Source organism: Chaetura pelagica, unplaced genomic scaffold, assembly GCF_000747805.2.
Source record: "Chaetura pelagica isolate M959 unplaced genomic scaffold, ChaPel_1.0 scaffold17, whole genome shotgun sequence".
Lineage (NCBI taxonomy): Eukaryota > Metazoa > Chordata > Aves > Apodiformes > Apodidae > Chaetura > Chaetura pelagica.
Genome location: NW_009970726.1, coordinates 12,657,601 through 12,670,301, shown reverse-complemented (window position 1 = coordinate 12,670,301; position 12,701 = coordinate 12,657,601). Strand labels below are relative to the sequence as shown.

Below are 12,701 nucleotides of genomic sequence, written 5' to 3'. Positions count from 1 at the left end.
TCACTCCATTGTTTTTCTCTAAAAGCAGCCCCAGTCTGCGAGCACATTTCTGCTTTATGACCTTCCCAAATGCTGAAGCTTAGAGCAGATCTTTAGGGTAGCAGAAAGACGTGTGCCTGCACCTCCTTAAACACAGGCACAGAGCTATATACATGCTTATCTGCCAGTGATATGGTACAAACAGAGAAGCTGATTGCATATGTCACAGATTTGTGGTTGCAGCTTTAGGAGATTCCCTGCACTTAGACGTGGATGTTACTGTACTATGCAGACATAGTAGTTGCTGTTGCTGGGTTGCTCTACTGCTCTCTTCTCCTGTGCAAATAACCCAATACATGTTTTTCACATATTTTCAAGTGAAATTAACAACTTAGATCAACATTCTTGAAAATCACATTCTAAGAGCATTCTGGTAACAGCCTGGAGGCCAAAAGTAACCAGCAGATCTTCTGGTTAACCTTTCTTATAATTTGTCCTTAAATTTCATCCGAAAGACTCTCACTAGGACATCTGTACCTTGAGCAACTGGTTAGTTAAAGTGGAACTTCCTGGAATATATTGAATCTTGATCTGAAGACATCAAGAGGTGAAGAATCCACTGCTGCTCTTAGTTGATCAATAACATGACCTCGGAGCCAGCTTAATTAATTATAGATTGTTATCTAGAACTCTCTGCCTCTTTCGTACACCAAGCAGAAAACATAATGAAGTAACACATTTGTTACTGAAGTCCCTAATTGTCTGCCACTTTTCAATGCAAAAAAAAAAATATCTGAATTATTGATTGAGCATCTAGAGTAAGTCTGTTTTAATGATTTCAATTACTTAGTACTAACCAGGAGCTGGGATTCAAGGCAATAGGTCTCACTGTCAAGACTTCTCTCATTAGAGGTAATCTCAGGATGAATGCAGCCATCCTGCTTATACTCTTGGGTCAGACCTGGCTCTCACTCTCTTGGTTTTGCTTCCAGGAGGCTTCCAGGGAAATAAAAGCTCTGTAAGTCCCTAAATCTTCTGGTTACTTGAAAAATAGGCTCTGTGATAAGCTGAAACTCCCTCAGTAGGAAAAAAAAAGTTCTCTGAACCAAAAAAGCCTACAATAGATTTATGTTTCAAGGTCCAATTCCTCCATGAACATAAGGCCAAATAAGGTTTAAGTTCACAGAATCATATAGAATCATGGAAAATCAGGTTGGAAGGGACCTCAATGATCATCTGCCCCAACATTCCAGGTAGGAACATGGTTTAGATGTGATAGCCCAGCACCTTGTCAAACTGAGTCTTAAAGTGTCCCATGCTGGGGAATCCACCACTTCCCTGGGGAGTTTTTTCCAATGTCTGACTGTTCTCACAGTGAACAATTTTCTTCTGATGTCCAATCAGGATGTCTCCAGGAGTAATTTGCATCCATTACCCTTCATCTTTTCCATGTGACTCCTTGTAAAAAGGGAGTCTCCATCTTCTTGCTAGCCACCCTTTAAGTACCGGAACAGGTCTCCCCTCAGCCTTCTTTTCTCCAGGCTGAACAAACCCAGTTCTCTCAGCTTTTTCTTGTACTGCAGGCTTCCCAGTCCTTTGACCTTCTTTGTGGCCCTTCTGTGGACCCTCTCCAGCCTCTTTTGTATATGAGGGACCAAAAACGATGCAGTATTCCAGGTGTGGCCTGACAAGTGCTGAGTAGAGCGAGATGATGACTTCTTTATCTCTGCTGGTGATGCCCTTGTTGACGCAGCCCAGCATCCTGTGGTTTTCTTTGCTGCTGCAGCACACTGGTCACTCATGTTGAGTTTGTTATCCACCAAGACCCCCAGGACCCTTTCTACAGAGCTACTCTCCAGCCAGGTAGGTCCCAGTCTGTGCTGCACTCCTGGGTTATGTGTTCCCAGGTGCAAGACTGTACAATTCTGCACACTGAACTTCCTAAGATTCTTGTTAGCCCACTTTCACAGCTTGTCCAGGTCTTCCTGCAGGGTGGATCTCCCTTCCAGAGTGTCTACTTCCCTACTCAACTTGGTGTCATCTGCAAACTTCATCAGTTCACAAAAGTTTACAGTGTGGCTCCTTCAGTGTCTATAATAAGGTCTTTCACCCCTATCATACCCTTGATGCCCCTACAGACCACTCAGATATGTTTGAAACTGCCCAGGAATTTGGTAAAAGAGACAACTGCCACGCCACATGCAAGAGAATGTGATCATGTTGAACCTCTCCAAGGCACCAGGCTACAAAGAAGCTGTTTCTTTTGATTTCAGCATACTACAGCCTGACCTCATTAGCTCTCCTGTGTGCTTAAAGGACACTCCTTAAAGGACTGTCCTCCTCCTTCATCACTGAGGCTTCTGCCATATTCATGTCAACCATGGTCATTTTTAATCCATGACACTGTGGTAGGCACCCACAGATAAAGGTTCAACATTCAGAGAAGCCACTGAAAACTTCTTGGGGCTTATTTAGAACTTGCTGCATTCCCTATATAAATTAGAGCAGCTTCAGAGTCCCAGGACTTGCCAAGTCTGAATTCTAAGTGCTGCAAATGGAAGAGATCATGGCATGAGGCAGCAAGCACCAAAGCTGTAATGATCTTCCTCCAGGGTGTCAATTACATTTGCTGTTTGCCTTACGGCTCATGTAGGTGATTACAGTGTGAAGGCCAGGATACATTTGTTTAACGTATCTTTGAACTCTATTACATTTTCCACTCATCTTGCTAAAGCCTTATCTTCAATTACACTCCTTTCCATATGCCTTAAGCTGTTATTTGTTACAAGACCAACCTGACCCTCTTGTACCCAAAATGTCACTGAATTAAATCAAATTTTTATACTTTTCAACTTGAACAGTTATCTCCTGATGCACATAACAAACAAATAATGAGATCTGCATTTTATTAGACACAGCAGCACTTACTGATGTTTAACTATTAGGCAGAACCATTTTGCTGCTTCCAGTTACAATTCCATTATTTTTCCCTGGGGCTGGTCAGCCATCAATTGATTTAACTCATTCGAAACATGCAGTGTAGTATTTTCCTTAGTGTTGCTTGCACTCAGAGAACTGGATATATTTATATCCTTTTTTTCCTAAAAGAAAAGGGACATTTCCACACTTACTTTTCTCTACAGTCTAAGCTTTTTGTCTCCTTTTGTGACAATTTTTCTGAGCTTTGTCTCTGAGTCAGGGATGCTCCAAAATCACATTCTTAGATTGAAGCATATCCTCAAACCCTGCTCACTTTGATAGGATCAAAGCACATATTGAAACTAAACACAGTCATGAATGAGGACACATTCCTGAAGTAAGTCCATCTCAAAAATGCCCCACTGGGCAGATTCCAGTGGCTAACATTTACACCAGCTACTGGTAGTGCTCTACACATTTTATGCTTTATATGTAATTGCTTATAATTCATTATTCACACAGTGCTCGTAATGACTAAATGATAAAAGCGCCAAACGGGGATCTAATCAATGCAAATATTTAGGTCCATGACAGGACCCGTGGAGATCTGCCACCCCCCTCCAGAAGAGCCTGCTGGCCACGTGGCTCTCCTACACACCAGGAGTCAACTTACACATTCATAAATAAACCAGATGGTAAACATCAAAAGGTTACATACCCTCACTGGCTTTGTGTGCACGCTCATGCTCTGGCTCAGGGCAAGGGAAGGAAGAGAGGTGAATCTAATTCTCTTTGCATTAAGCTGACAAGAATAGAAGCATATATGTCATCATTTACTGCATCTCAATTTGTGGAGGGTTTTTCTCATAATATGCTAACTTGATTGCTTACTGAACATACCTTGGAGACTGTTTCATATTGCTTTTGTGTAGCAGAAGCTCACTCACATGTCTCTTGACTCTGAAAGATAAAGGATATAAACACTACTATAGGATTATTATTATTGTTATTATTATTATTATCATTATTTAGATGAATAAAAGAAAGCTTGATTCAGATAAGGATATCTTTTTGGGATTTAGTAAGCAGTCCAGAGGATTTAGGACCTATGTTCTAGATATGTCAGTTTTTAAAAAAAATCTTACTAGATTTTAAAATAATAATCCTTCCTGAAGTGAATGGAAGAGGGGCACCCAGAGTCATAGATTACTTAAGAAAAATCTATTTCCTCACCTATTTCACGGATGCTCATAAAAAGCAGCTGCCATAATTTTTTATTATAAATGCTAAGCAGATTGTTGGCTAACTCTGCTTACACAACCCAAGCCCTTGCACTGAACCTCACCTGAGTAAAAAGTCCAGGTGGGTATTTATCAGTAATTGTTTCCAAGATGCACCTTAATGAATCCCCTGTGGTTCTCCATGACCCATGGTGCTCTTCTGTACCACTTGTTATTAATCTCAGTCTGTAATGTGGTGTTTAATGGTGCATGCCATCCTGGGCAAGAAGGATTAGCTGGGGCAAGGACACTAGGATTTATGGTTCCTTACAGTCAGAGCTGCCATAAAAACATAAAAGCTTTAAGAAAACCTCCTTGAAACAGAGAATGTGCAGTGTGGCAGAAGCTGTTTGTGTATCTTCCTCACATTATCAAGCCCTGGACTCCAGCTTTCCAGCCTCCCATCGAGGTGTGGCTGTGCTGCAGAAGGATGAAGGATGAAGCAGCTGGACTGGCTGTGGTGTGACCACAACAGGAGGGATGGGGAGTGTGTGTGTGTGGGCAGCTCTGCAAGACTGAGAATAGGGCCAGCAGTCAAAGCTAAGGGACAGGAGATGTTGTATGTGTGAGTGTTGGATGAAAGGCTTTAAAACATCAGTGTTAAGTGTTTTGTGTTGGGTTTTTTTTTCCCCTCATTTTTCTATTCAAGTATTGGTCGCATTTCTATTCAGTAATGAAATCACATTTATAACCCTTCTGTTAAGTCAGTTGCTGACCAGGAGGAAAGATGTCGACAGCCTGCCCAGAAAGATCTGGTGATGTACCAGTCAGATGAGGAGTCCTTTTGAAAAACACAGCAAGATTTTTTTTTGTTTCCAAAATCAGATTCAGCTTTTAAAATAATATATGAGCCATCTTCTGTGTGCATAGATAGATAATACCTTCTGTAATGAAGACACATCATGAACTGTACTCATATGGTACCCTGAAAGAATTCAGTAGTATCATAGAAACACAGAGTGGTTTGGGTTGGAAGGGACCTTAGAATGATTATCTAGTTCCAGTCCCCCTGCCATGGGCAGGGACACCTCCCACTAGACCAGGTTTCTTCAAACCCCATCTAACCTGGCCTTAAACTCTTCCAGGGAGGGGGCATCCACAGCTTCTCTGGACAACCTGTGCCCCTGTCTCACCACCCTCACAGTGAAGATTTTTTTCCTCATTAGGAAACCTACCAACCTAAATCCACTCTCTTTCAGTTGGAAGATTTTGACTAAATTTATGCTAAAATTCTGATAGGTAAGTAATCTTTTTGGTTTCTTTAGCAGCTGAGTTCAAAGCCCCTGTGATATACTCAAACTCTGGAAGTAGAAAGTAACCACAGAAGAGGTAGAAAAAGGAACTACAGAAAAAGAACTTAGAGAAACCACCAGCTTAACAAGCCAACCTGATCACTTGCCTTTCATGTCACATACTAGAATCTCTACAGGGACAAGAATTACATAACAGATTGCATCTGTCTGGAAGAACCTGAAGAGAGGTGGAAGGGATAGCTCAAAAAAGAAAGGAGAAACTCACTCGTGGCAGATGCCAGCAGCTCCCTCTGAGCCTGGTGGCTTTACTGCAGGACAAGGCAAGGGTGGGCACACAGCTGTACCCCAGGGTAACTCAGAAATCTGGCCTCAGCTGCTCTTGCTGGATCCATTTCTCCCACCACCAGCCCTTGCATGAGCCTATTCCCATGGTCACACATCATGTCCCCAGGGTGGGAGCTGCTGCAGGTCACAGACCTTGGGTCACCACCTCTGAGTGACATTCTACCAACCTTGGCTTTCAGACCAGCAGACAGAAAAAAAAACAACACAGATATTTTATAATAAAATGCATTGCTAGACAAATTAAGAAAGGCCTGGCAACATTTTGCTGTCAAAGTAGTCAATACTGGCTGTCAAAAATAATGATGCTACTAATAAAAATCCTTGTGAAAAATAGAGACACATTTAGACACATTTATACAACCACTTTCATCCCAGGGGTTCAGAGAATTTTACAGCAGTAGCAAAAAGACACTGCTTGATCAGGTTCCTACTGTGGTAGAATGAACCAAAATAAAGTATTTGTGACATGATACTGGCAAATTCTATCAGGAAAATGATGTTTGAGGTCCTTTAAAAACTGCTGTGTCTGTTCAAATAGCAGGAAAAGTCTGCTGTCTTGCCTGTGATGAAGAGGCAAGCTTTTTGTTGGCCTACGATAGATCTCTGCAAACACTTTTCTTGCATAGGCAAAGGAGCAGACTCCTTTCAGTTGCAGAAAGAAAACCTGTGGTTATATCCTACCAGTTGACTTTTTCTAACTTGTAAATAATTCCTTTCATTTATATCAGCCTCTCACTCGCTTAAATAGCAACATGGATATGAAATAGAAACAAGTAAATTTCCACAGCTTTCCCATTTTCTCTAATGATCTGTCATGTTGCATGGCTTGAAAATACTAGGAATTTACCTTACTTAAATTAACTGCAGTTGTGCTGATCTGTGTGACCTGAGCAGGCAGGGGCAGGGAAGCATATAGGTACACAGAATAATCAGAGGGAGGAAAATATTCCACAGCTTGAAGGAAACAGCATGTGAATATGAATCTGAGGCTCTCATCACCGATATCCAAGCTGAGAAACCAGCACAACTATGCCAATACTTCCTTTGGCAGGTAGAGATGTGGCTCTAGCTGTGGTTGTTCAGAACTCTCCAGGGAAGAAGGAAGCAACCAATGGCATCTAAAGAAATTAGGCTATTGAGGTGGAAGAAAAGAATCTCCCACTGAAGACATCATTTGATGTCAGGCATTGATGGTTTCATTTTTGCACATCCTGCCAATTTGTTACAATTGAAAACCAGACTTGAATGCTAAAGTTAAAGGTGGCTTGGGAATAAGGTACTCCAGCCGAGGAAGACATGGGCATGGGAACACACTGCCAAGGAGCCAAAGGGAGCACAGCTGGCATGGAAGGAGGTAAAAGAATAAAACTTGAAGAACTGCTGGCCTAAGAAACTGTTTAGAGTGATTTCTCTCCTTATTACAGTAAATTGATCTTAAAATGTTTTGCCTCTGGAATTCTGAAAGAATATTTCCAGACTACAGATGCATTTCTGTAAACAAAGGTTCAACAATCTAGCACCTGCAAGGAAGCAGAAAAGTAACCTGGAAAACAACACACAACTGAAAACCCCATGTTCAGCCTGACACTATCACAGCCTTCCCTATAGCTTCACACCTATGCAAATTATCTGCCAAAATGCATAAAGCTCAAGATAAACAAATCTCTTCCACAACTTGGCATACAAAAAAAGGGTCTGAACTGAAATGATAATGGAGTTTTAGAGACCCATCCATTTGCTGTCATCGTGCCATCTGTCTCCCTGGCAGAGTCCTGATAGTTTGCATTGGCAGCTTTGATTGCCAAAGCTCATGAATTAAGTTAGAGTTACCTATCCTTCCCACACACAGTTTCTTATTATTTTCTCTAGGCCTGCTAGTCTAGATGATTGACAGAACTGCAGGATACTGTGTACTTGCAGAAGCACCATATATTTTGATATTTTTACACTTTTCTTTTTTCTTAAACTGGAAAGATGGATTGTTTTCTATTGTGATTTGTAAGCAACCTGCAGAGACCACGTCCAGCAGAGCCCAGAGAAAGGTTTACTTCTCAGGGGCTGACCACAGGTAAAGAAGATCACAGGTGCCTGTGTATATATGTGTTAAGTGTTTGCTGTCACCACAGTAATAAATGGAAGCTGTGGATGCCTTATGAGGGCAGTGCCCCCTGAGGCTGCCTCCAAGTTATTGTGTTACTGTCATAACTACTCACTGCAAAGCACCTTTGACTGAAAGCCAATATGACTCCTAGCAGAACTCTGTTGGCTCCCCTGAAATTACACAGTTGATTAATGTTCTCCCTTAAGGTATCCAATAAGGGATAAAATTATTAACATTTCATTTATTTACACAGAGCATGACTTTAACTGTGGCAGTGAATGATTTGGGAGTTTCCTGTAAGACTTGATGAAGTTGTGTCACATCTGGTCCTTCAAACATGAATATGGTTTTCACTATGCGAGAACAAAGGGTTTAATTCCAGCAGGAGTTAATTAATGTTGAGCAGAAGACAGATCAACACTCCTTGCAGTCCATTTGCTGAGACATACCCAGTAATTTCAAGGTACTGGAATCCCTCCTCCCTTTAGGCTGGCTGTGGAGGAGATTGTGACCAAATCCAAGAGAGACAAGGACTGAGACACCACAGAGTTTACATATAAGAAGACTATGATGTAAGGAAGACAGATACACAAAGAGGCTGCTCTGTTGAATAGCTTTTGTTCTTGTTCTGCTTTGTTCCTGCTGCAGAATTAAACAATACTTTAGTTATGTCACTGAAGTCATACAGTTGATGACAATTCCTAAAGGAAACCTTGCATGCCCTGAACTAAATGAGAGCTGCCATTAGAGGATGGATGAGGAATAGTTTTCCAGCCATACAGATAAAATAGACAACAGGATTTCAACTCATTGTTTTCATTCTCTGCCCCAGGACAGAGAGACTTTTCAAAGTTCCTCATAAGCAATCTGGAGCAAAAGAACCCAGTCTGGCAAACACTGGGGCACAGTGGGGACATGAGGCACTCGTGTTCTTGCTCTGAAACACTCCCTGAGTCTGCTGAGTTTCTCACTAACCTAAAGCAGGATTAATCTCTGCTTCTCAGTCAGCGGGAATTGCTCGACTTTGCAGTAAGTAATTGCATGTTACTGGGAAGGGAAGGCTGACTCCATCTTTCTGTTGCTGTGGCACTTGGCTGGGATGTTAGAAAGCCTCAGGTAAGTCCATGCTCCAGTAAATACATGATTACTAAAAAGATTCAACATAAGAAACCTGAGAGATAGCTACCCAGAATAGCCAGACACTTCGCAATTAAAATGCTTACATGGGAGATGAAGTATCATGATTCAAGGCCATAGCCTGAGCTAGGATGCTGTGAACCCTGATTGCTTACATCCCAAATAGATGCTCTAACTCACAGACCACTGGAGAGGGTAGTAGCTAGAGCTACTATCTTGCACTTGAGACAGCTTTTATGGGACACAATTAGACAAATCAACATTCATAAAAGCCAGTGTGTGTCCATGAAGAGCTCTGGTTCAGTATTCCCTCTCTCCCCTCCCAAAACTACATTCCTAACACCACAGGATGCTCAATCCAGAGGTGGAGAATCATAAGTCCATCACAGGGCTCATATTGCTCATCTCTAATGATCTTGGTTTTGTAAAGACTAGAGTGAGACTCAGAAATGTGGACAGGCTCTAAGGGTGTGAGAACAACTTCACACTCTGCATTTTAACTCTTTGTATTTGAATATTTTGTTGTTATAGGGGAGAAGCACGTGGCCTCCTAGTGTTCAATGAGCATTTCTGGATGTAAAAAGTGTGAGATAAAGATGATAAATGCTAAACAGAATTTAGATTACCTGAGTTTTGGAAAATGCCTTGACAGGACACACACTTACTGAGCAGTCTGGCTGGCCACTCAGGAGAGCTTTCATTGTTGTTGTATACAGACAGTGAATATATATGTTCATTTAGCAGTAAATCCAGCAGCTCTACCTACCCTGTAGACTGAAATTCTCATGTATTCATTAAGTATGCTCAGTGAAAACACCTCCTGAACCGTCTCCTCTGCCTTTTCTGCCAGATGTAAGTGCAGAGGTTCAAAAGACGTGCATGCAGACTCACAGTAAAGTCCATTCACTCTGTCCACCAGTGCAGATGCTACTGGGATGTGCATGTAGGCAATGGCACTGAGTGCTTTGGGAATTCCCTCCTAACTCCCAGTCATCACCTGCATATTTTGAATTGGAAGGAGTGTGTGAGATAATCCTGACTTTGTAGTGTAGATCCTACTCTTGGAGATTCTCATAGATATGATCATTTCACAAACATTATTCACTCACTAGGGATCCCAGCCTTCCACTCACTTTATAAATATCATCAGTTTTGTGGAAAACAATGTGCTTACTATTCTGTGTAAAGTAAACAACATTCTGTTCTTAAAGATAAGAACATTCAGTCACTTCCAGAATGTGGTGCATTCAGCCAATGTGCTTAGAGATTGCAGAATCAGAATGGTGGAATGATCTAAGTTGGAACAGACCTCTGGAGATCACCTAGTCCAACCCCCATTAAAGAAGAGCCAACTTCAAAGTTAGATGGGGTCACTCACAGTGCTGAATTTTGAACATTGCTGAGCATGGAGGTTTCACAGCCTCTTTGGACCCATTTCAGTGTTTGACCACTCTCCAGGCGAATATTTATTTCCTGTTTTCTAACTGGAATATCTGATGTTGTTACTTGCATTCATTGCATCTTGTCCTACCACAGTGCACCTCTAAGAAGAGTTTGCCTCCACCCTCTCTACAGCCTCACCTGAGGTAGCTGGAGACAGTGAGATTTTCCCCTTAACCTCTCTCTTTCTAAGATTGATAAACTCAGTTCTCCTCCCTTTACATTGTATGTCAGCTTGCTCATCACCTTCATGACCTTTTGCTGGACTTTCCCCAATATGTTAGTGTCTTGCAGTGAAGACCCCCAATTTTAGCCCAAAATTCCAAGTTTTGTTGAACAGAGGGGAACAGTTAGATCCCTCAGCCTGATGGCCATCTTGCTAATACAGGTCAGAATGCTGCTGGCTGCCTTTGCCACAAGGGCACTTTGCAGACTGCAACTTCTTGCCTAACAGGCCACCCAGGTCCTCTTCTGCAAAATGCTGTCTGCCCAGTCAGTCCCCAGCCTGTACTGTTGTGTAGGGTTCTTCCACCCCAGGTGCAGACCTTTGCATTTCCATATGTGCTACATATATATGTATTTGTCTACATTTTAAATGCCCGATTAGTGCTCAGCTGACCCGTTCAGCTCCAGAATCTGCTAATATATATATTTCTTTAAAGTCCAGTAAGATAATTAAACTAGTCATCATTTTTCATTAGAACATAATCTACTTTTACTTCTTCAGATTTAATAAGTTTTATTTCCATTTCCCTTTAAATGTAATTTTTGTCTATTTGCTCCTGAAGCAAAAAACCTAATAATATCTTTTCAAGAGCACATATTCCATAATTTGTAGCTGATTCTGTTAATTCTGGGCTTCACAAGCTTCTCTGGAAAGGGCCCACGCAACAAAAAGCTCAGTCCCAGCAGTTGCTAAGTGTTTTGATCACTTGAATGACAGTTGAGGATGTTTGGCACCTTGCAAACCAAGAATTTTAAATCAGGAGGATTTATGAAAGCCTGCAAACCCCATTTGTCCTTTGAGTTGTAAGAAAAAAATACCCACCCTTTCCCAAATTGCCAGTATTCATGTGTACAAAAGACAAAATAACAATATCTCCCCCAAAAAGACGTCAGGAGACTTCCAGAATTGTGTTACAGTCTCTAAGGCTACACCTTTTGTAGTAGCTACAACGGACTAATTCCTGTTTTCTGGCTCTGAGGACAAATGTCACTGCATGGCATGAGCCCACAGGAGGAAACTCCCACCCCAACAAAACAAGCTCCTGGACCTGTGTTGGACGTGCTGCCTTGTGTGTCACTTGCCAGCACGGAGAAACGAGCAGCAGCACTAGAAAACATCTTGTTTCCTCAGCCCTTATTATTACTACTTTGCTGTTTTTCTTTAAGAAGCCCAGAGAGAACTAACTGAGAGGAGGCAGCAGCAGCACCGGTTGGGTTCTCCCCTCGGTCCACACGAGCTCAGCGCACACCCGGTCCTGCCCTGCCCACCTCTTTCCTTGCCGTTTTCTCCCCCAAATCTCTGAAAGTGCAGTTCACCATCAAGTGTCACTGTCACCCACCCGTAACGCTGATGCCCTTCTCTCTGTCAGCCCCGTGTCGGTGCCTGTCACCTCACACATCCCCTCAGCTCATTCCCTCTGGACTGACGATCCCGGGACCACAGGGAAGCAGGCACAGCCCTGCCCGAACGCCCTCCCGGGCTGGCAGGCGGGAGCTGCGTGACATCCCCGCACGGAGCTGCCGCGCGGGGAAACCTGCTCCCCGCCTTCCAGCTCTGCCCTCCACGGGGAGGCGCAGAATCCCGCCTCACGTCCCGAGCAGCGTGACAAAACCCAGGTGAAACGCTCCGACACCTCATTCCTGGTGAAGCTGTTATTAACGTAACCATTAACAACAGCCGAGCGAGAGATTATTTCTAATAAAGGGCCCACCGATCGCTAACGCGTGAGGAGATGCCGGAGCAGAAGTCCTCAAAGAAACCATCCCCCGCCTCACCGCCCTCCCCCCAGAATAACCAGCCTTAAACTAGCAGGTTTGCGGGACGCGGGATCCAGCACGTATGGGAGCTCTGAAATTCCAGTGGCACCGCACTGAGGCCATTTTTTTTTAGAAGAGCGCAGGGACAATTCCACGGGGATGCCAACTTTGTGCGCCTGACAGGGAACACGACCCACGGGAAAGAAGAGACGGCGCCGGCGGCTGCGCCCGCACAGCGCGGGGAGCGGGCGGGACGGAGAGGGG

At 43.0% G+C, this 12,701-nt stretch overlaps 1 protein-coding gene across 1 annotated transcript in view; it reads left to right on the top strand.

Annotated features, from left to right (window-relative positions):
- The first annotated feature begins 8,133 nt into the window (after nt 1–8,133).
- Nucleotides 8,134–12,701, top strand: part of HTR5A (5-hydroxytryptamine (serotonin) receptor 5A, G protein-coupled) — a 7,033-nt gene continuing 2,465 nt past the window's right edge. Inside the window, exon 1 of the mRNA XM_010007059.1 lies at nt 8,134–8,170. Within this exon, the coding sequence (XP_010005361.1) occupies nt 8,134–8,170 (37 nt within the window). The remainder of the gene's footprint in view (nt 8,171–12,701) is intronic.